A 23,181-nucleotide genomic window follows, 5' to 3' on the forward strand; every position below is an offset into this window, starting at 1 on the left:
TGAGCTAGAACATCTCCATTTCCCACATTGATCCCACTTCTGATTTCATTCTGAAGAAGGCTTTTCCAGCAAAGTGGGTTGGCCATTCCAGCAGGTACCATATATATGGCCAAACCTGCATATAAACAGCACTGATAATACGACCGGTACAAATGATGCATCTCGTCACTGGGTCTGGCAGGCATCAATGCTTTTAAGTTCCCCTCACTAATGCAAACAAACAAATCCCAAAACTATACTGAAGACCTCATCAAGGAGATGTGAGCTTTGCCAAAACATTGTGCAGAAAGAAAAAGTGAAGCGTTTCTGTTTGGGATCTATAATGAGGTGTTTGCTGACACCTGCTGTCTCAAACCGTGAAGTTACTCTTCTACACATCTTCCATGCAACATACATAAAGCATGCATAATGAATGTATGTACTGTGTGTGCGCGCGCGTGTGTGTGTACACACACACACACACACACACACACACAGGCACACATCTAACTAAATAAAAAAGACATTAATTGGACTGTTGCAGGTTTATCTTGAGCATCTTCTTTTTATAAATATTTGAATATTTTAGTCCATCCATAAAAATCTGAAACACAATTGAATTAAAATCTATATAAAGAGAAGAAACAATCAGAGAGCTGCATCAAACATGGCTCACTCACTTACGCCAATCAAAAGTCAAACTTACACATAAGACAGGAGGGTATTTAAAATGAGACGTAAGGCAAAGAGGCTTACATGGTAAATGCCTGAGATTAAAATAACCTTTTTTTTTTTTACATGTCTACTCATCTCAAACTCAATCCACAGGACAATAAAAACATCAAACCCCCAAATTCCAAAACATAAAAAAATAAAACCACATGATGGATCTGTGTGAACTCCAGCTCAAACTCTCTGTTTATAACAGTGTTTTGTACTATTTAGCAGGCGATAACGGTAAGAGCAACAAGATAAAATATTATTCACCTTTGGCTTTTTAGTGCAACCTAGGATGGAGTTTAACAGCAACTAAGTCTCATCTAAAGCTTCATCCTGCTTGATGATGAGACATACGGTATGACTAAATTGGAGAGTACATTCAGATTGTATTAACCTTCCCACCTGTTTTCCAGTCAACATAAAATCTTCTTCTTAAATGTGCAATTCAGCGTGCCGCAATGGCACCTGTATATAAATAAAACTCTTAGAAATTAAAACATTATTTCAGTGATGCAACTTACAATCTTAAGGGAAGCAATCTGTATCATAGTGTGCTCTAAATTTCCTCTAATGCAGCTACTTCTTAACTGTCTGGCGCAGCAGTCTCCGACGTCTCCTCCTCTGGAATATCTGCTGACCTTGAGGGCTCAGAACTGGTCTCTTGCACCTCTGGGATACTCTGGTCACTCAGGCTCTCTGTGGCGACTTCAAGGCCTACGAGGGCGTCCGCAGTCTCTCCGCTCAGAGAAGCGGCGGCGATCATGTCAGTAACACATTCCTGCTCGGTCTGGGTGTCTGAGTCTTCTCCAGTGAATGAATGTCTTTGGTTGACAGATGAGGTATCTGAAAAGTAAATCAATTAACAAGTGTAGTTGAAGGTAAGCTCCACCTCAGGATACTGTATGCTGTTATAAACGTCAGTCTGAAATGTTCAGGGTGCAGTTATTCAATGATAACAATGTTTCTGTTAAGCCAAATTTCTTTTAACCTGCCTTATGTCATTGCTGGATCATACAGGGCAGAAAAGCGCTGTTCTAGTTTGTATGACTTTAAACTTAAACTCAGATTGTTGCACTTCTGGCTGAACACCAGTGATTATATTAGAAAAGCTCTGTTTTTGGTATTTTAGCTGTATTGCTCATATATTCAAGAACTGTATTCTTCCACAGGAATAAAAAATAATTCAACAATAAAGCAATTAGATGATCCAAGACATGCGAGGTGTACCAATAATAGCTGGCTTTAACTGTTTTTCCTTTCAAGCAGGATGGCATTGAAATCATGTAATTGCTCTATTCAGCTCGACAATTCAATCACTTGTGGAGGGTGTAGAGGTACTTACCCAAGCTACACTGATCACCAGAGTCATCTCCATAATTAGCAAGCATGGAGCTCTGGCCAGTGTTTGACAACTCTGGCGTCATCGCTTCAGGATTGTTGGAAATATCTGCAATCCACAAAGAACAAACATTCATTTTAATCTGTGTGAAGACAGGGTGTGTCAAACACTGAAAACAAATCCATGCTTCTTAACATTACATCTGCTTACCTAATTCTACAGCTGGCTGTGTGGGTGAGGTTGCACACAAGTCTTGCACAGCTCCTTCACCTTGATTAAAATCTACTTCACTGATGCTAGAGGGGCTACATGCAGCCACTGAAGGCACCTGAGAACAGAGAGAGTAGGAAAAAAAAACTCAACAAAACCTCTACCAAAGGACATTTAATAAAAGAAAGATGTGATAAGCTGTACCTCATTGTGGTCACTAGCAACCAGCCCTTCACTGCTGCCAATCATCGTGGACTGCAGCACATTTTTGTTCTGGGGGTTATGCTGAGCTGGACGTGTTGGGATTCTGTGCAAGTAGCCATAGCCAATGCCACAGCCCAAGCTATATTAAAGACAAGCAAGACAAGGGTATTACTCTCAATGTTCATTGTGTCTGTACATATACAGATGGCATGATAATAAATAAAAATCAGTTTAAAGATTTAAAGCACCTACCTTCCCTCTCCTCCCCACGCTCCATTTGGAGTCACCACAACCTCTCTGCATTGGTCAGTCTGTGTGTTGTACACCAACAGCTTCAGAGGTTTCCCCTCATTCGCTTCAATCAAAGAAAAGAAATCCTCTGACTGCGAAGGTTACACAAACAGAGAGGACTTTAAGATTTGGCACCATATTTTGTTCATTTATATAGAATTTAAGCCAAAAACAAGAAAGCTTACATCTTGCAACACCTGGTCAGCTCCCACAATAAAGTCGTTGTGAGCAATAAGGCCGGCTAAAGATGCAGGAGAACTGGCTTCCACATCCTAAAAAAAGGTGGTTATGAAGACGTTTTTTTTTTTTTTTAAAAAGCACTGTCTGAACTAAATTAAGACTTAACAATGTACTGTTACATGGGAATTTATGTATCAGAATAACACAAACATTTGCCCTGTTGGTGGTACAGCTGTTTTTTCTACTCCTTCACTTACTTTAATTGCATCTAACATACAAGAAAATACTGAAAGAAAATGTGCTGACTACAACCTCAAAGCTGCCATTAAAGTTTTTTATATCATGCCAAGACTTTACTTTTAGTTAAACAAAGAACTTCAAAGAATAGCCCAAACAAAGGCTAAACTTGACTTACCAACACATGCCAAACATTCTCATTGGCTCCTTCAAAGCTGCAGAAGCGGACACTGGCCCCCAGCAGACCCTGACCACCCCACATATTACTGGGTATCACTTCCAGTTCCCTCACCCGCTGGGTTTTAGAGTTGTACACTTCAAGTTTGACCGCTTTCTCCACATTGGCTTTTAGAAGGTCTTTCAGCAAGTCACTTTCTTTATTCTGGCAAAACAGAGAAATATGGACCACTCAAGCTGTGACAGGGCAGACATGGCGAACCGGTGTTAATGTGAACGAACACAAACTGATATTACAGCAGCCTGTGAGGCCACTTTTTTCTCCTGATGCTGTAATTCAGGCCCAATGGAACAAAAGAAAAATTGGCTGTCAAATAGAGTTTGCAGTAAAAAGTAGGCGCAGAAGCACACGTCACATCAAACCAATGCTGAGAAGATCTAAAATCACATCAAAACTACACAAAATCCATCCCAAGTTACCACATTTTACTGTAGATTTAACCAAAAAAGAAGTTTGTCTTTATTGTCTCGTAAAATATTATGAAAAACTGCAACTTCATATAAAACTTAATACAGTTGGCAAACAAAGGATTGGTCAGAAGATTTACATATGTGAACATATGCAAATACTGTGTTAAACACCCTGGATCTCACTGCATCTGCATCTTTTGCAGCTACATAACACAACAAATGATTATTTTCATTGTTGATTTATCTGTTGATTTTTTTTCTATTACTTGATTAGCTGTTTGGTCTTTAAAATGGCAGAAAACAGTGACGAATGTTGATCAGTGTTTCCCAAAGCCCAAGACGACACCCTCAGATGTACTCTATACTCTGATTACTGTCATAGCAGAGTGAACAAACAGGAAAATATTCACATTTCAGAAGCTGGAAGCAGAGAATTCTGACTTTTTTTTCCTTGAAAAAATGACTAAATGATTACTCGATTATCAAAATAGTTGGTGATTAATTTAATAGCTGACAACTAATTCTCCAAAAGTGATAACAGAAAAATTCTTTGACATAAATGTTTGACATTTATATTGTAAGTATACCGTTTTCCTCAACTCATTCTGTTGTCATCTTGTCCTTTAATCACACAATTCCGAAGGCAACCATTGATAAATACTTTCTTAATCAAATATACTCACCCTTTCAATGATAATATTTCAATACAAGCCAGTGTTTATATGGTTATTGTTAGATGTATTACATTCGGCGTGTGGACATGCCAAACCACCACTGAGTTACTGTAAGCATCACAGGAGTCTACTCACAAGTCTGGTGTTTCCTATAGAGAGAATGAAATCAAATAAGGGCTCCAGACCAGCCTTCAGGGCAGGTGAATCCTCTTGAACCTGAAATATTAAGAAAACAAACCGTGTTATAGTCGCCGACTAGTGTCAGAGAAACGTATTGCATTGGCCAGAATTTGTTGATCCCCATTGCGAGTTATCTTACAGCTGGTTCTCTTTACATGGTGAACAGGCTGATATACGTTACAATTCAACGTCGCTATTGTCAGTGTCTGCAGTATGGCAGTCTCCAGCAAAGCTAAATAGCTTGGATGTTTGCCAAGTGCCACCTCATCATGGGCGGACACCATTAAAGCTGACCACGAGTTACTACACTTACACTTAACGTTACAGAATAACCCGACAATTAACAACCAGCTATTGTACTTCGTCAGAGATGAATGCAGCATATCTGTTCAGGACTAGCATTGTTAGCAAGTCAGTGAGCTAAAAATAAGCAACCCAGACTCAAAAAGAGAGCTGTTTAGGTGAACCGAGGTTTGGATATAACCTTGCACTACGCTACAACGTACCCCATGGACATGATATCCACTATTAGTTCCCCCGTCCGAGAGAAACGAGCTCTGTGGTAGACCCATGGCCTCCAACAGTTCCGCAGTACTAACGCAGGCTAAATGTCACTGAGGTAGAGCGATGTTAGAAGTCATTCCTGAAGGCAATTCAAGCTAGCTAGCGCCAACGGCTGTGGCAGGATGACAGCAGGCGCTCGAGGGCTAGGCAAAGCTAATAAATAAAGATGCCAGAAAAATCGAGCCTATGCTGCGCCTGAGATCCGTGATGATCAGGGAAAACGATATTCGATTAGCCATCCTTGGCATAGCGCTCTACGCGGTTGCCTGGCAACAGATAACGCTAGTGTAAAAGTTTTAATCTCATTCATGAAAAATGGACATTGTACGTGATGAATTAGAATTTCAACTGCAAAATTTGTTGTAAAAATAGATTTAATAGAGAATTAGCAGCCGGTATATACACTTGAAATCTGATTAAGTTACCATAGTTACATACATGTAGACACACACATACCTGTAGGCTTATGTTGCAAGGGAGAGAACACACCTACAACATTAGCTATCATAAATAGTTTACCGTTTCTGTTTTAACACCTTTAAGAAGCATTTTATATATATCATTTTAAATTAGGCTACGGCAGGATACAGTAAGTTATGAACATGCTGAAAATATTATTAGTATTAGTTTAGGTAGCAGTTCTGGAAAGATCTATTCAATACTGACTATCCTCTGACCTGGACAGGACAAAGTTTTAGTCACTAACCAAAAACTTAAATCACTTACTATATTCCCACAAAAACATAATAATAATGATAATATTTCTAATAACATTGTAGAACATATTATATGTATAGATGCAGTATCTTGCAAAAAAGGAATAAAATTGTTAAACAGAGAATTAGAAAAATGTTTTCCTAGATTATATTCTTATATCTTATACCTGCATATTTAATTCATGTTTTTATATGTACATAGTTATTTATGTTTGTACTTCGTAATTACATTTCTGTATCTTGCACTGAAATAAAAATGTGTCTGTTTGTCACAATATGGGGTTAAAAAAAAGTCGCATTCTGGAAGCAGTCTGCAGAAAATGTTTTTCTTTTCACGGGGTGTTGATCAGTTACAACAGTTATCTGTAGGAAAATTTGTGTTTGACTCACCCTTTTTACAGATGTTCTGGTTGATATTTTCTGCATGTGAATGCACCTGCTCTGTTCCCAGCATGATAAGAAATACAAACTCTTGTTTTTAAAGTTTCCTAAATGAGTGAAAATGCAAAAACAATGATAGGGATGAATATATAACTAAACACGTGGATTTTGAGAGATTTATATGATTGCTAACTGACTGTAAAGAACTTTTTCAACGTGTTTTCCATTCCTCAGTACAACATGTTGAGGTGTGCATTTGATCTGGAGTTATCCACATGAATTGCTGACATTGGCAGGTAACTTAATGGTTGCCTAATACTTTCTGAAGGTCTCCCAGTCTCAGACTAATATAAATAGTTAAACTGCCACCATCCCTCAGTGCTCCAACATGATTTGGCTTGTGGCTTTCCTGTCCTGCATAGGTAAGTTTTTAAAGAAAGATACCAATGCAATTTACAACAGACATTAACAGCGCTGTTAGTGATTTTGTAACATCACCACTGCGATCTCTGTTCATGTTAATGTGTGAAAAAAGGACTGATTTGTGCTGAAACACCCATCAACCACAATGTGCAAAATCAGAGGGTCATAGGAGGCCACGATGCTGCACCCAACACCTGGAAATGGCAGGTAAAGCTGCACTTTGTGTGTGTGTGTGTGTGTGTGTGTGTGTGTGTGTGTGTATATAAATATATAGTAACTGACCTACTGCTCCTCATGTTGAATGACAAAAATAACATTTAATCCTTATCAGTCTGTATTTGGTCTCTGTTTTCTCTCAGGTTTCTCTCCAGCATGATTCATACAATGATGGTTATTTCTACCACATCTGTGGAGGTACTATCATTGATGGTTTCCACATTATGACTGCAGCTCACTGCATCCTCAGGTTGGGTCTCTCACTGCTCCTTATTGGCATCAGCATGCACCTAGTTCACTGTGTCTCTCTTACTGTCTAACTGAATGGACTAAATAATCAGGCACAAATCTTGTCAGTCCAGTTTTGTGTTTATTGCTTGTCTGCTGGATGAATGATTATAAGTAAGCATAGTGTGTTTTTATTCCTTATGTTACTGTCAGCATGGACCCTAGTGAGTACCGTGTGGTGGCGGGTGAATATAATCTGTACGAGTACGATTTCAGTGAGCAGTTCATCGGTGTGGACAGGATTGTCATCCATCCTGAATGGAACGGAGACCTTGGCAAAGGGTAAAATGACAGGAAGTCAGACCCGTTCTCTTAGTTTATCCACAATTTTAAAAGGCAAGCTATTCAAAAACACAAATGTATTGACATTTTATGTTTTACTGTCTATTAGTAATGACATTGCCATCATGAGACTGGCTGAGCCTGTGTATGACAACGGCTATGTGGCTATCGCCAGCCTCCCCGCTCCTGGCCAGATGCTGCCTCATGGCTTCACCTGCTACATCACCGGCTGGGGACTTATGGACTGTGAGAGGACACTCATGCACACGCAGTAATATATGTCCCATGTACGGCATTCCTGTAAGACCAATTAAAAAAAAAAAATCCTAAACTTACTCCTTTCACAGATGTAGGGAGCGTCCCTGACATTCTCCAGGTGGCTGCCATCCCTGTGGTGGAGCATTCAGTCTGCTCCCAGCCCGACTGGTGGGGCAGCATTGCTCTGAAAACCATGGTGTGTGCAGGAGGGGATGGAGTCATTTCAGGCTGCCAGGTACAGCAAACATATGTGTGCATCTTCCTAATGCAGGGCACTTTGGTCTTGACTTGCCCAAGACTAGCATTTATGTACTTTTTTTGCATTTTTTTTCTCCAGCATCAGAAGCGAAACTCTAGTTTTGCTCCACATCTGATCATACAAAATACCTTTTGTGAATTTTTTTCTTTTGTAATTTAAAGTGATCTTTAAGTGAGTCCACAGTCAAATGGTATCATACTCACCATCCAGCAGATCTCTGGCTCAGTAAAAGCTGTATTCAAGAGGCTGAGCAGGAAGTAATGTCCCACTTGTCATTGCCCTGCCTTAAAACTGGACCGTCTCTTCTTGTGTCTGTTCTGATTGTTACCTGTCCCAGGGCGACTCTGGAGGTCCCCTGAACTGTTACACCGATGGAGCTTGGAGAGTCCATGGTGTTGTCAGTTACGGTCCATCTGGCATGTGCAACCAAGTGAAAAAGCCCACTGTCTTCACCAGAGTCTCTTCCTTCCAAGACTGGATGTTTTCAGTAAGACTTCTTTTACCTCCATGATGTGATTCTGAAAAAAATCACCCAAAATTGTCTGCAAATTTTGGTTTTATTCCTGACTTTAATTTCTTTGTATGTTTTCCCCAGGTTTTGTAAACTCCATAAATGGAAAGTGCTCTGTCCAAGCTGTCAAGAGGAGCCAGTGAAATAAAATAAATATGCATCACAGTCATTAGTGTGTTACATGGAGGAGACGTTTGCTTGTAGTTCTTACTTCAACCAAAGGGCGGCGATAGTGGTTCATCCTTAGACTAACCACTCTACAGCCTTTCAGACTTGATGTGTTTCTCAGCACTCTTGTACTTTCTCAGTCTCAGATATGTGTTGGTTATTGGATGCATTTTCTGTTGATGCTTACAACCGGTCTGAAAATGGGGCCGCAGTTAAAGGGTCATGGGTGAATACTAACAAAAATGGTGACAGTCGTGATTCTCTGACCTCCCAGGCTGCAACCCCAGGGGATGGAAAATTCCTCAGGATGTTTTGATGGATGTTTCAAACCAAAGACCAAAGGGACTAGACTTCTTTGAGGCTAAAAAGGCTTTAAGTGGCAATGTGGCACAGAGGTAAACCCCTTTAATGTCAGAATCACATCTACCTAAAGACTTAACAAGAACCACATTTTCTTAATGGTGGGCGAATGTGAGCTATATGCAGTCGCTGGCCCGTCTGGGAATTCTGGCCTTATGTTTGTGGTGGTAGTCAGGAGACTACAGCATGACATCACATAATGTGTTTTTCTCTTAACCATGGAGACCAGAAACCACAGATGGATTCCAGTGGTTTACACAAAAAACAAAAAGAATGTCAGCGCATCTAATGTGAGCATGAACCATCTACAGCCACTAATACTATAGAAAACATGATTTTAGTAGGCTAAAACACAAAAACCTTTGAAAATGTTTTCAGTTAGGAAGCCAAGACTACATAAAATATGCATGAGAAAAATTAAAGAAAGCAAGTGTGTGGGCATATTTACTTATATATAAGGTTTAGCATAAAGTCAAGAGTCAAGCGTTTAGAAAATGGTTTTTTTTATTATTATTTGGAGGGACAGGCTGTCAAAATGGCTTAGATGAAAGAAACTGTTTTTGAACAGCAGGTTAAAGTGTGAATATGTAAAAAATAAAGCAGCTTTGTTTGCTCTGCAGGACCATTCAAGCAGAAATATGTACAACACAAAAGGCAAAAAGTAAGACACGTTCTTTGAAAATAAAATTTAAAAAGCTGTACTGTAATACATTACATTGATAAACACTCACTGTTGCCATTTCTTCATGAGAATTGATGTTTTGTACAAGAGAAACAAATGTTTGCTTGCAAAAATCAGTGCCCTCTTCATGGCATAAGAACATATATCGGATGGATTTCAAAGCAATCAAAAAGGCAAAAAGCGAATAATACATTTCCAATGTGCACTCAGCACTTTTCAAAGTATACAATTAATCAGAACAAGTTTTAACAAACAGGACCTGCATGCATAATTTCTAAAGGGTCCAGAAAGGCTGTTGAAACAGCTGTAGAAAGGGTGAGATATGTACATCAACTCTCTAGTGTCCTCAACTGTTCACACAGGCAACAGCAGAATCACCTTTGAAAGGTCTTGTTCTATAATTAATGAGGCAACTCTTCGCTTTTCAGGGCTTGTGTGCGCGATAAAAATTGTATAATATATGCAGTTTTTATCCACAAAAACCCTTTACATGTGTCATTTCTAACATAATGTAACCCAAGTCACAGACTTCCAAAAAATTCAGGATACAATCAAATTGATCTTTGCAATTTACTCAGTTTTAGTGGCATTTTGCTAAAATATCAAACCATAAGACTGCCTATGAAAAATACATCAGAATGCTAGAGAGCGATAACCTTCATAAGTATACATTTCTCTATAATTCATATATTACAAAGGTTGTCCCAGATTGAAAATTACTCATTTCGCTTTCTTAATAAAATATTCAATTTGTCAGTGATTAGAATTCTTTTGTCAACCTACATAAATTAGTTACAAAATATTAGTGTAATTTTCTATGGTTACATTATAGGCAGCGATACAATAGACCCATAATTTAGTTTCAGTGATTAGGGAGATTCCACAGTTTTCAGTCCCAAAGCTTAAATGGAAGCACTGCGCACACACCATCGGCAGGCATGGCTCCCCTGATAAGCAGGCACGTCCAGTAAACTTCACAACACCCCATTTTATTGCCAAAATGTCTTAAATTAAATAACTAATGAAATGATGACATAATAAGTTATCCAAAAAAAAGTTAAATGTAGAAGAGAATAGATATTAAATACTTTCTGATGGACTTGTGGTCCCGTTTCCCATAGCGACGCCTAAATGTGATATGGAAAAAAGGAAGGAAGATTGCACTTACAGGTGAAAATATCAAACCACAGTGCTTCTTGAGTGAAAGTAGGCTTTATCTGAATAAATAAAATAAAATCATAAAAGGAAATAATTTAAAACAAAAGCAATAAAGACAATACAGCTACAGCTTTTAATGGTGTGAGCATTATTTCTAGTTACCCGGCTCATAAATAAGAAACTCCATAATTTAGCGTTGAACTGTTGAATCGACCCCATACAACCAAAACAATGCCTATTCATACATAACTATTTTCACAGATAAAGTGCTGATCGAGGAGCTTTTAGAGGGATTTTTTTTGTACCATATAAGACCCTTGGGAGAGATCGTGAGGAGCAAGGGTCCGCTAGCTTCAGGATTCAACACGGGGAGGACCCTACCCACTCAAGTGATCCGGGTGTAAGCCCAAAGGGAGGACATGAACAGGACTACGTTGTGATTCGACTCGGGTTTCATATGAAGGCCATCACAGCAATGGTCACCATACATTGCCTCCAAAAGCTAGAAAGCTAGAAAAAAGTCCCTGAGGTGCACATTCAGCTGTGTTGAGATTCCCAACCTGGCCCCGGTTAAGGTCGATTCCTGTTTAGCATATGGTTGGTGATCTTGGTTTGGTTAAGAGAGCTTCCTTAGGAAATGAGAGCCATCATTGGTTTCTATGGGCCTGGTCAAATTCACCTCTATTCTGTATCATCTCACTTTTAACACTAGCTGCCATCTCACACAGCAATAATCCCAAACTGCTTTGCTAACGTTTTGAAGGCAAGTCTGGAATTTGAACATTTACTAGGCAAGAGGGAAATCACAGCTTCCTCCCAAATCACGCTGACTTCTTATGTGCATGTTCTGTCCCCTCCCAAACCCCTCTTTTTCTTCTTGCACTGTCCACACATTTTCACGTTTTTTTTGTCAAACTTTCACAGACTCCATCACAGACAATTTCATGGCTTCCTCCAACAGCTGATTGTCTGTAAATGTGGCAGGGGGTTCTGGGACGGATTCCGAAAGGCCAATCAGCGATTCCAGGAGGCAGGTCCCCGGGTCGCTCGCCGCAGGGAGGCTGGGGTAACTAGGCAACTGAAACTGAAAAAAGTTGTCCATGTGTTCGTACTCCTTGAGGGAGTTGTAGAGCGAGCTGGGCCCCAAGCAGGGGAAACCGTCAAAGAACTCCAGGTCTGACTCCGAGGAGAGGCTCAAGTCCATGTTGTAGCTTGCAGAGCGATCCACGGTGGGGGAGGGCGTGCGTGGCACACTACTGCTATGGAATAGGGCATTTCCCTGGTTGGCGTTCTCATCCAAGAGTTCTGAGATGGCTGTTGCTCGATTGTCTGTGTGATCGCCTGCAGAGTCCAACAATGCAGCGTCTATATTGTCATTCTCGTCTGCAAAGTCAACCATGCTAAAGCTACTAAAAGCCTCCGTAGATGGCTGCTGTTGTTCTTGCCGCTGATCTTGGCAGCACATGCCTTTGCGGTCCCCACCGTCCCGGCTACTTCTTGAGCAATTCTCTGTGTCGCTGAAACTGAGAATGCGGCTCAGGCCCTTCTCATCGACGTCCAGCTGGTTGTGATGCTCACACGGGATCTCGCCTGCCTCAGAGTCCTCACTCTGACCTGAAGAGTCCGAGTCCGTCATATCGCTGCTGCAACTGTTCTCCCCAGTTGTCGCCATCTCTGAGCTAAAGGGGAAGGAGGGCACCGCTGGTAGGGAGGTGGCCCCTGTTGAGTTCTCCTCCTCCTCCTCTGTGCTAGACTGCTCCTCCAGCCTCTTCTCCAGCTCCAGCTTCATGATAGTGTGGATGTAATGCGTCTGTACCCTGGTGGAGTTGAACTCAATGCGACCCTCTGTGTTTCCACAGCCGTCCTTGGTACAGCCACATGGGAAAGAGGAATGATCCATCTGTGAGAAGCAGAGGGAAGTTGTTAAACTACATGTGAAATGCAGATAAGAAGAGCCCCGCTTGACCCAATTGTTGAACCTCTTTTAGGCTCTTACCTGACATTTGATGCCGGCCAGGCTGCAGCTACACGTCTCAGGCTCGCAGAAGCCCTGGCAGTCGCAACCGCAGTTCTCCCTGGAGATTCTCAGCTCGTGCAGCTGCCTCTTCTCCTCCTTGTCGATCTTCTTCACTCCGGCCGCTTTGAGCAGCGCGTAGCGACGTTTCGGCGGGTAAGGCTGGAGGAAAGAGCCCTCCTCCAGGTTGGCTCCACTGATGTCGATGTCGTGCTCAGGGATGTCGTCCACCGTTAGCCGCTCTGCCTCCTCGTTCTCCTGGGTTCCATTCTTAGTCAGCTGGAGAACAAAAGACGTCAAACGTTTAACTGATGCGCTGAATCCCCGATTCACAACTTTTGGATTTTTACTAATCATTCAAAACACTGCGAGGAAAGGTTGCTCACCTTCAGTTTGAGAGCCTCCAGCTTCTCCTCTCTGAGCCTGTTGAGGAGTTTTTCCCGACGTAGGAGCTGCTGCTCCACAGCAAACTCAGCGAGCGTATAAGTGCGGAGCACGCTGTGGCGCTGCATCATGCCCAGAGTGCATCCTCCTCGACTGGGAACACTGGTGAAGCCCTGGCACCGCGGGAAGAAGAACACTGTCACCTGATCAAACGTCACGTTGCCCCGCCTTGCTCTCTTGGATTTCTTTAGGATTGATGTTGCTGTGGATGAAGAAAAAGTAGGTTTAGAATACCTTACCCAAGAAGATCAGTGTTTTAAAGAGGAGCAACCCTCTGAACTGCTTCAGTTGCTTTTATGTGCCACTAGATGGCATAATGCCCCACCACACGAAGTCTTCAGATGTGTGCTGAACAGACTGTAAAAGGACACCCCTCTGATTCATTGCCCTAGTCCTCAACCAAGCCTTATCATGTACCCAATTAAAAGACACTGCTAACAAGAGTCCAATACACTTACATCCTGTAAAGTGAAACCTAAACTACCAAGAATCCATTCAGCCTTGTTTCTTGTCCTACTATGACAAAAAAACCACCCAGCCCAGGAATTTCCCCTTAGTGGCCAACAAAGCGGAGGAAGCAGAACTGCCAGGATCACAAACTGGTGAGTTAATGCTTTGGGCTTCCGGAAGAGGTGGAGGGTGGAAGTGCAGCTCTCGGACAGAAATAAAAACTGCCCAGCATGGTCTCCCTGCAAGCTGACAATCCCCACAAATGACCCAGTGAATGACAGGAGTCAAAGGTCCGTCTCTGTTAAAACATTCAGGACCCACAGCAACCGGCCATCTTTCTATACCCAGACAAATACAATAAAACCATATGGGAATCAAGTGGAACCACGTGTGGGATCAAGTCCAACAATTATTCAAGCTTCATTATAAATTCCACTTCCTTTGCCCAGGAATATTCAACACGACTTTAAAGCCTCGCTTAAAGACAAGCAACTTTTTCCTCTGCTTAAGCCGCCAGAGCCAATGTTTTCTTTGTGTGTGTGTGTGTGTATGTGCGAACAGAAAAGGATGCTAATACTCCACATGTGTTGAGCATGTGAGGTGGGGAATTCCTTGTAGATTCCCATTTTCTCAGCTATGGAGCTTTTTTGGGACGCACCCTCGACAACGAGCAGAAGTCAAATGGGAAATTCTGTGTACTTGCAGTGGAAACTGAAGCTCAGATGAAGAGAAGCAACCTTTTAGCCCAATGCAGGTACAGATAATAGCTTTACTATAACCTCTAATCTGCCACTAGGGGTAATACAGATGAAAGAAACTGCCAGTTTCAGCTTCACATCCATCAAATGCAGTCAGGCTTATGACACCCACAGGAGACAAATGACACCTTCTCGGCTGCCTCTAAATGGGATAGCTTTGCTGGCTGTTTTTCCCCCTTCACTTCACAATGGCAGGCAACTTTCTGTCCAACACAAACACCGGATTTATAATGGTCTGCACAATCTGCTCTTCTAGATGTGTCTGCATGCCTTCTTTTCTTGATCGGCCAACCCCCTTTTTTGTATCCCTTCAGCCAGCCTCTTTCAGCACCTGTGCTGGGTGCACGCCCGGGCTTCAGACAAGGCTCTGTGTGTTTCCAGCCTTGGCAACCTGCCACACTCCTCTTCCTGGCTCCATGCCCCACCATCCTGGAAACCTCACAACTGTTTGCCCTTCTCCCCTACAATCCCTCTCCAAGCCGACTGGTCCCCTAAAGGCCAGCAGACGCACCCAGGTCCAGACGGAAACACCCTGAAGCCGCTCAACCCACATCTCTCAAGGAAAGGTGAGGCTCTGTGTGCAAGGCTCTGGGAAGAAGGTGGAGACAGAGCCAAGGTGAGCAGCCACTGCATAATGCGATTAGCCATTTTGCAGCTTCGGGGCATGAAATCAAAAGGGGTATTCATTGCAGAAGTCTGAAATCATTTCTGTGAAGTGTTTCATGGGCTGCCAGCTGCCTAAATTCCTTAACTCTGTCCCATTTTTATGGGTTTGTTATCAGAGACGGAGACGGAGCAGTAAAGACAAGGCGAGAGAACGCATTAAAAAGCATGTACCATCAGCTCTTTCTATGATTTATTTTAGCTGGAAGAGGACACTCACTGTTGAAATTTGTTGCCGGGGAGCTGGGGTTGCTGGGAGTGGAATCCAGGGTGTCCGAGTAGCAGCTCTCCCCCTCCGAGTCCCAGCCTGAGCAGGCAGAGGAGAGGGAGGAGGGTGAGGAGTAGCATGGGTCCTCATCCACCTCCTCAAACTTCCTCTTGAGAAGCCCACTCATGGCGTTAGTGCGAACAATCTGCAGGAAAGAGCAGAGGGAGGGGTTATTAGCAAATTATTCACTCTTATTTTAACAGCTTGGATCACCAAGGGTTCAAGTTTCCTCTCATGAATATAAAGTATCTGGTACTATAACCAGAGAACAATGAATAAACATGATCTGTATGTTGCATGGAGGCTATTGCACACACACATATACAGGCTTCTCACGATGTTATTGGTACAAGCGAGCCCTGTGCTCAGCCATGTGAGACCGTATGCATCCCAATCTCGTGCTGCACTCAGCTGAGAGTGGAAGTAAGCCATGGCACAGGAAGCAATCAATCAGGCCGATTCGCATAAGTCAACAATTACTGGACCCTTCACCCTCTTCCAAATCCCATCAGCTCAGCAAATGCATTGATTAGAGAGAAGGACCACGCACAGAGGTGACCAAATCATCTAGCCATAGACATTTAATTTCAATCATTCCCTTTAGGCAGTATTCACTGTCGATTATGCAGGCCAAAGCCAGGGCAATTTTGCTCTTGTCCTGTTTAATGTGCTCTCATGGCCTTCATAGTAAATATGCACGGCTATGCATAGTCAAGACGTGTTTGTTGTGCAAGTCCTGCATGTATTCTTTCAGAGCTCCCGTGAGAGGGGCTGCTGGTTCAGCGATAAAAACAATCAATCCTTTGAGAGACACAGACAGGGAGACAGACAGACAGGGGGAAAAATGATCACCACTTCATGAGAAGAGGGAATGCCATTTACACGCTAATCTTTAAAAGAACTGCCTGATATCTGTGAAAAGGCTTCCACGTACAAGCTTTGTTGGTATCTTTAAATCTGATTTTAGTCAATGAACAATACTCTCTGCCAACTTCTGTCTCCTCAGTTTGTTCCAGGAAAAAAAAAGAAAGAGCAGAAACCACATGACATGAAAAATGATCGTGTTGGATGAGAAAGAAGGTTCGCTGCTGGTGTGTTTTATGGTTATGGGACATAAATGCGTCACATTGCTCTGACAAACAACAGACAATCTTCTTCACAACTTCTGGGAAGCGCGAGGCGACGGCGACTGCTGGACAAGACAGGTCATCATCGCAGTCCGTGGGCCGAGCTCCTGCTAACTTAAACAAGGAGGGACGGAGGGAGGAAGGAAATGAGGGGAGAAGGGAGACATGACTGGGCTCAACTCCAGCGCAGGCACTCCCTTCGATGATGTGGAATGGGAAAGGACGCTTTTACTTTATGCATAAAGAGATCATTTTGCCATCAAACTGTTTACTGTCTTCGGGAATCGCAGCCAAATTACTTACAGCTGCTGCAGCTCGAGCATGTTATGGATGCGCTTCAATCTTTGGTTATTTTTACTTTCTGTTTGCTCAAATATTTGCTTGGTAATACCTATAATTTTGTCAAAATGTTTATAAGGAACTCTCAGAGGTTGTTTTTTCACTTTGTTACTTTTTGGCTTGTAAGATTTTTTTGGGATAATTGCAGAGTATGTACCTTTAAATTAGTTAAATTTATGTCCCAAACATATCAATTATTAGACCGAACACGGCTCAGACACACAGACACCAAGCTGTCCTGGCAACAGGCTAATTTGTCACCACTACTCCTTAGAGGGCAGCTAAATGTGTCAAAGGCAGCACACGTCATGCCCAGAGATCATCCAATGGCTTTAAAGGAACTTTAACACCATGTGTGACCTGCTGCATGCCTGGTTTTTCTTATCAGGGTGTTATGCAAGTGTCAGCACTCGGGGAACCGAAAAAAAAAAAGCCTGACCAGGTATGCAAGGAGGGGGTCATTTTCAGCATGCAACGGGGAGCAATTATGCAAAACCACTCCTGCCTTTTGACAAGGATAAAAGGGAAGTCAGAGTCAAGGGCAAGAGGCTGACACCTCTGTATAGGCAGTGGGGGTAGCTTTGCAGCTGTACACAGGGTTATTGTTATTGCTGCAGTCAGATATTGTTGTCCCCAGTGCACATATGATGAATGAATCACCTTGCAATAGGTCAAACTGGCTCATACCATCCCTGCAACAAACAAAAGGGCTTCCTTCACCATGACCACCTCTGTGCTCGAGTGTGTTTCACGTTACCGAAGCGATGAGAAAAGCAACCGCTTATTTCTGGTCCATCAACTTACTCGAGCAGGAAATAATCTCCAAATGCCTTCTATGGCTACTAATATTATCACATCAAGGGGTTTGCCTTGAAACAATTTAGAAACACCTGGGTGCAGGATCTGTTGCTCATGTGGTCACTGATCAGACAACAAGTGCGCTCTAAACGCCACACCACAGCAAACACATCGCAGTGCGAGAAGAGAGGAGCACACATGGGTTCACCTTACATTTTTGCCATCGCTCCCACCGCCCCTTTTCCCTGCAAAGAAAAAAAATGAAAACAAAGCTGTGAGGCATCCTCAAGGGAGTGCATAGCGCCAGCTAAGCAAAGTCTTTTTAATTAAAAGCTGCAGTGAGGCAGAAGGGGGAGGAGAGGGAGAGAGGTGGGGAGGCAGTGGTGTCAGAACTGGGTCATTGTCTCCTGACTGCAGTCTACCTGACACATTGATTTGTTAATCCTGTTCAACGGGCAGAAACAATGGCGAGAGGTTAATCCTGGCGAGGGGACGGCTTGTAGTCAATCTGGGGCTTCTCAGCCTGCTCAGCCGCTGCACCCACAGAACAAGGCCAAGAGAGCAGGGAGAGCGGATGGAGCAAGGGACTGGGGGGTAAAAAGACAACAATCGTGCAATGACTCATTTGCAAAAGGGTGGAGGAAAGGGGGGGAGGCAAAGATAAAAGAGGCGAATTCAGAGCCGGCTCCTCCAGAAAGCAGCGCCTGTGAACGTCTGCTCTAAATGGAGAATGGATGTGATCGGACAGCCGAACCAGAGAGGGAGCACAGCATGTTTTCTGCGCACACTAAATTATGCATCACTGTCATTCCATCAACCGCACACAGGCAGGCAGATAAAGGACGCATCCGCTGAGGTGCTCCCCAGCCAGTTGTCACAGAGTTGGGAAGATAAATCTCAGGCGAGGAGATTTGTCACCAGAAGCGCTACACAGCTCAAGTCAGATGCATAACTATGTCAGTCGAATAAGATTATCTTGATACATGCAGCTACAGGCTGTTAATATGTCTTCAGAATCCCAATTCATTTCTATTTTATCCGCAGACAGCTACTCAAGTTCTTATTAAGGAATATTAAATTATTCAAACAGGGGAGGATGTTCAAAATGTTAAAAAGTTTAGGTTTAATCAATCACTCACTAAGAACATTCAAAAGTTATAAGCTAATAAAACTGCTCTACCTTTTCACTTTAGATAATAGGAGGACTTTAAGGTGGAACAATCCCTACCTTCAGAGAAGAGTTATTCTATAAGAATTGTAATCGGAAGCATTAACAAAAAAAAACCCAGGAAAACCACAAGGACACAGCGGAATATACATTTCGAGGAAAATATTAAAACCCTTAAGGAAAAAAGATGATGTGCATTCCTGCATATGACTAGACATCAGCCAGCAGCCAGTTTAAACTGCCCCCATTTGCCCTGCAGTCCAACAGGACAAGTCACAGTTGACTTTGCCCCCTTGCACTGCCTGTTCAGCCCCTTTGCAGCTGATAACAGTGTGGGTGGGAGCGACAAGTCACACTAAACTTAGCCAGCCAAGAGCATTTACATGGCACGCTGACAACTCTGTGCAGTGTCTGAATGACTGACTGAGTGAGTTGAGTGCTCATAAAATGTGATAATGATGAGCCTGGGAGTCTTCCTGCGTGTGTGGAAGCGTGTCTGTGCAGGCCGTCCCCCTCCAGGCTTCAAGGTATTGCACCTCTCACTACCAGCCCTGCCACCGAGAAGACGGAGGCAATTGATCAGAGCCATCAAGGTGACGGCGGGGCTGGATTCCAGCTCCCGCACAGCTGGGGAATCACTGGCTCATTTCTTCGACTCAGCTGTTGCTCAGAAGCGCTCCACCTGCTGGAACAATGCAGGGAGAGCTCCCGTTCTCTCCTCTGTGAGCCTGTTGTTCTCGCTGAAGCCCAAAGCTCGCTGTGACTGTGCCACAGAAACATTCTGTTCCTCTCCCTCGACCCGTGCACACTCTGATTCCAAAAAGGAGAGGTAGTGGGAAGAAGGAGGGAGGATTGTACAAAACAAATAAATAATGTCATGTCTCCAAGCCACAGGAATTCCATTCTGGCAGCGCCACTCTTGCTGTAATAGTGGGAGAAGAACACAGGCTCTATCTAACCCAGATGTGTTTTCTGCTGCTAACCACTGGAAAGTCCTACTCCCAAAAAGCAGCCGAGCGTGCTACCTTTCCTAGCCACACCTGACAGGGTATTAGCTTGCACGTGGACCTCACATGCCCTCAGCTGTCACTAATCTGTTACGCAGGCCAAACTTGAATGGCCAGGTGATGTCTTTGGGCTAGTATAATCATAAACCAAATGAGGGCTAAAAAGATAAAAAGATGCAGAAAATATGCAGCTGTGATTTGTTTGTTTTTTGCATGCATCAGAAACTCTGCATATGTGTAAAAGAAAAAAAAAACATAGTTAAGAAACTCTTAAGTGGAGAATTCCTTTGCTGAAGAGTCTGCTAGCAGTAAACATGCTGCTTTGGGTGTGTGTGTGTGTGTGTGTGTGTGTGTGTGTGTGTGTGGAGGAGAGGGGGAGGTGGTTGTGGGTTCAGGGGTCGTGCTCCAGTCTGGGACACTTGCAGTATGGAATGCTGGGAGAGGACAAAGCAGATGGGGGCTCTCCGCTGCTGTGTGGGAGACCGTCAGCAGACTCCCTGCACGCACCCCCTCCCCTCACCCTCTCCCCCGTCTCCAGGCACAAAAGCGTGAGGGCCATCCTGCGTGACCAAAATGAAGCAGGCACAGACAACCTTGTCTGAACCCAGCGCCGCCGCTGCTGCTGCTGCTGCTGCCAGCTGGGGAGACAGATACTAAAAGTGTGTGTGTGTGAGCTTCCTGAGCTTGTGAAACATACGCTGCAGTGCACAGGAAGTGGCCGTCCAGTTTATCTATGCTGTGTCTGACAGCTGCAGGCACCACAAGGTTAGCTGAGTGCAGGATCATTTGATGGAGGTGAGGGAGTCACGAATGGGATTTATCATTTGTGGAATTCCTCCAAATGTTGCAAAGCTTTTGCCGCCGTTTTGTCATTTGAGTTAGTTTTTAAAGAAAAGGCAACAAACTGGTTAGTTGTTGTTATTTACAGATTCGTCCTGAGCTAAAATGGAAAATAATATTATGTAAGTGGAGATAAAGATTCCTTCAACATCACTGCACATTCTTGGGAAATGAGGGGCACAAGAAATGCACAGCATCAAGTGCTCTATTCCCTCTCTGTAAACAAAGGATCATTCAGCTCCCTGTAGCCTAATTCCAGAAAACATGATTCCAAAAATGATCCGGGTGAGGTCGCGCTAGAGACGATTATATTCACTCAGTCGCTCTATCAAAAACAGATAGAGCCCGGCTCTAGAAAATAAGAGCCTCGCGCTAATAGTGTCATTTCACATAAAATGCATTAATAACAGCAAATCCTGGTGGGATGATCAAGTCAATAAACACACAGCAAGCGCACGCTTTTCCAGAAACGAACACAAACATTTATGCGCCAAAATGACTGGTTATGAAAAGAAAATATCCATGTGCTGTTATGGAAAGAAAAAATGTCCAAACAATGAAGGCGCCCAGGATTCTTTACCCACGCCTGGCTCGCTGTTACGCGCACGAGGTGAAAAATGAATCATCAATCAAAAATCAATCATCAAATGTGGCCGAAACGTGCGCGTCCGCGGAGCCGGGGCAGCGCGCTCCCTCCCCGTTGACCCGATCATTCCTCATGATTAATGCTAATTCTAATGACAGCAGCCCTGTCAGCTGTGTATGTGTGTGTGTGTGTGTGTGTGTGTGTGTGTGTGCTCATGTAGTGCCTTCAGGAGTCGCTCGAGTTACAAGAGGCGCACCAGCACCGCTGAGGTGAACAAGAACAACTCCGCACGGGCTGAATACACAAAGCCGACCTCATCAACAGTTCACACAAATGAATCCACAACCGAAAACACACTCGTGTAAAGTAAGCTACAACAGTCCCGGTGCGAGCTGGGAAGTTTCCCCTAAACCGGGATAATCAATGATCGATGCACGAATCAATAAGTGGATGAAGCGGATTGTTGGAATCTCGCCTAAATCAATAAATCGCTTTATTTCTTTGCTATCGTTAGATCGTGATCAGATCAGCTGTGCGTAAAGCAGCCAGTAGTTAAAACTCACTTCAGTGTCAGCATTTACAACAAAGCGTAAAGTTAAACGACTAAAACGCAAAGTGTGTGTGTGTTTTTCTTCTTTTTAAAATAAATCCCATCAGCTCTCGGTGAAGATTCACCTGTAACAGCGGCTTTTCCGCCCTTGCACGGCCGCACGAGCAGCGCATTTAAATGACACGAGAGGGAATAACATTCAAACTATTTGGCTTCCCTCCTCCGCTGAGCTCAAACACAGAAAACACGGCGCTCAATAACCCCGGCAGCGAACTGTGCGTTCAGCCTCTACTCACCACCAATTCGGGTATCCGATCACCATTAGTGACCAAATCTCGTTGGGTGAAACAGCCGATGGGATCAGAGTGGAAGTAATCCAAACGGCAGGAATAAATACAGCGCTTATCCCCGCATATAGACGGCTCCTCGGTGCTATTGTCTGCGTCTCTCCGGCGCACGGAGCTCCGTACCAGCTGAAGCGCTTCCCTTGTCTGTAGCAGACTGCCGAGAAGCGCAGCCTTTTTCGTCAGTGGAAAACTCCCCCCTGGCGTCTGGTCTGACGCAGGCGGTGACACAGGGAGGCTGCCCACGCCGCTTCCTGCCTGTCCTCTTCTGTGACTGCGCCCGTACTACCTGCAGGAGAATAGCACGCACGGTCATCCGCGCTAATGGAATAACGATGGTGATAAATCTGCAGAGCGCAATCTAACATAACAGAGAGATGAACGACCACACAGACGGGGTTTGGAAAATGGGAGACAATGAGCAATGTAATGAGGGTGTGAGGTTCAGAAACAATATAACCAGTAATGAGTTAAAAAATGAAACAATACAACAGCACATAATAATATACGCAAAATAAGGTCACATCATTGTGACAGAGAGCTGTATAAGAATAAAAGATGAACAAACTACATTAGGGCTCTCAAACAGAAGGTACGAGAATAAAAGAGTGAAATAACTGCTGAATAAATAACTGAATTTCTATATTGAATTTCTATAGTGTTCACAGAAAGTGTTCTTTAATGGGTTTAGAAATACTTATTTAGCTGAATTGTTTGCTTATTAAAAATGCATAAAGGTAAAAAGGGTGTTTTTCTTTCCTGTTTTGATAATATACTGTATAGATAGTAGTCTAAATATATACAATGATAGTGTATGTCATTATATCATTAATTTGTATATATATTCGTAGATGGTTAGTTCAAGTGTAGTATAAGGATCAAGAGTTTTTTACAGGT

At 43.2% G+C, this 23,181-nt stretch overlaps 3 protein-coding genes across 3 annotated transcripts; 1 reads left to right on the top strand and 2 right to left on the bottom strand.

Moving 5' to 3' along the window:
• Positions 1-525: 525 nt before the first annotated feature.
• On the bottom strand, positions 526-5,359 carry LOC121624146 (Golgi reassembly-stacking protein 1-like). The gene is made up of 9 exons (XM_041961773.1): positions 5,169-5,359; positions 4,618-4,698; positions 3,339-3,542; positions 2,929-3,015; positions 2,705-2,835; positions 2,453-2,591; positions 2,249-2,366; positions 2,042-2,146; positions 526-1,542 (listed from the first exon to the last, which is right to left on the bottom strand). Exons 1-9 carry the CDS (start codon positions 5,232-5,234, stop codon positions 1,283-1,285), a joined length of 1,191 nt encoding a protein of 396 aa, XP_041817707.1. The 5' UTR covers positions 5,235-5,359; the 3' UTR covers positions 526-1,282.
• A 1,352-nt stretch (positions 5,360-6,711) lies between these two features.
• Positions 6,712-8,560, top strand: LOC121624272 (chymotrypsin-like elastase family member 2A). Its single transcript, XM_041961926.1, has 7 exons — positions 6,712-6,745; positions 6,859-6,953; positions 7,106-7,212; positions 7,404-7,532; positions 7,642-7,778; positions 7,880-8,025; positions 8,387-8,560. The coding sequence occupies exons 1-7, from the start codon at positions 6,712-6,714 to the stop codon at positions 8,558-8,560; spliced, it is 822 nt and encodes a 273-aa protein (XP_041817860.1).
• Positions 8,561-9,581: 1,021 nt separating this feature from the next.
• On the bottom strand, positions 9,582-22,419 carry csrnp1b (cysteine-serine-rich nuclear protein 1b). The gene is made up of 5 exons (XM_041961391.1): positions 22,237-22,419; positions 15,478-15,670; positions 13,329-13,588; positions 12,925-13,221; positions 9,582-12,828 (listed from the first exon to the last, which is right to left on the bottom strand). The coding sequence occupies exons 2-5, from the start codon at positions 15,650-15,652 to the stop codon at positions 11,839-11,841; spliced, it is 1,722 nt and encodes a 573-aa protein (XP_041817325.1). The 5' UTR covers positions 15,653-15,670; positions 22,237-22,419; the 3' UTR covers positions 9,582-11,838.
• Between the last annotated feature and the right edge of the window lie 762 nt (positions 22,420-23,181).

This window comes from Chelmon rostratus, chromosome 20 (assembly GCF_017976325.1).
Source record: "Chelmon rostratus isolate fCheRos1 chromosome 20, fCheRos1.pri, whole genome shotgun sequence".
NCBI lineage: Eukaryota > Metazoa > Chordata > Actinopteri > Chaetodontiformes > Chaetodontidae > Chelmon > Chelmon rostratus.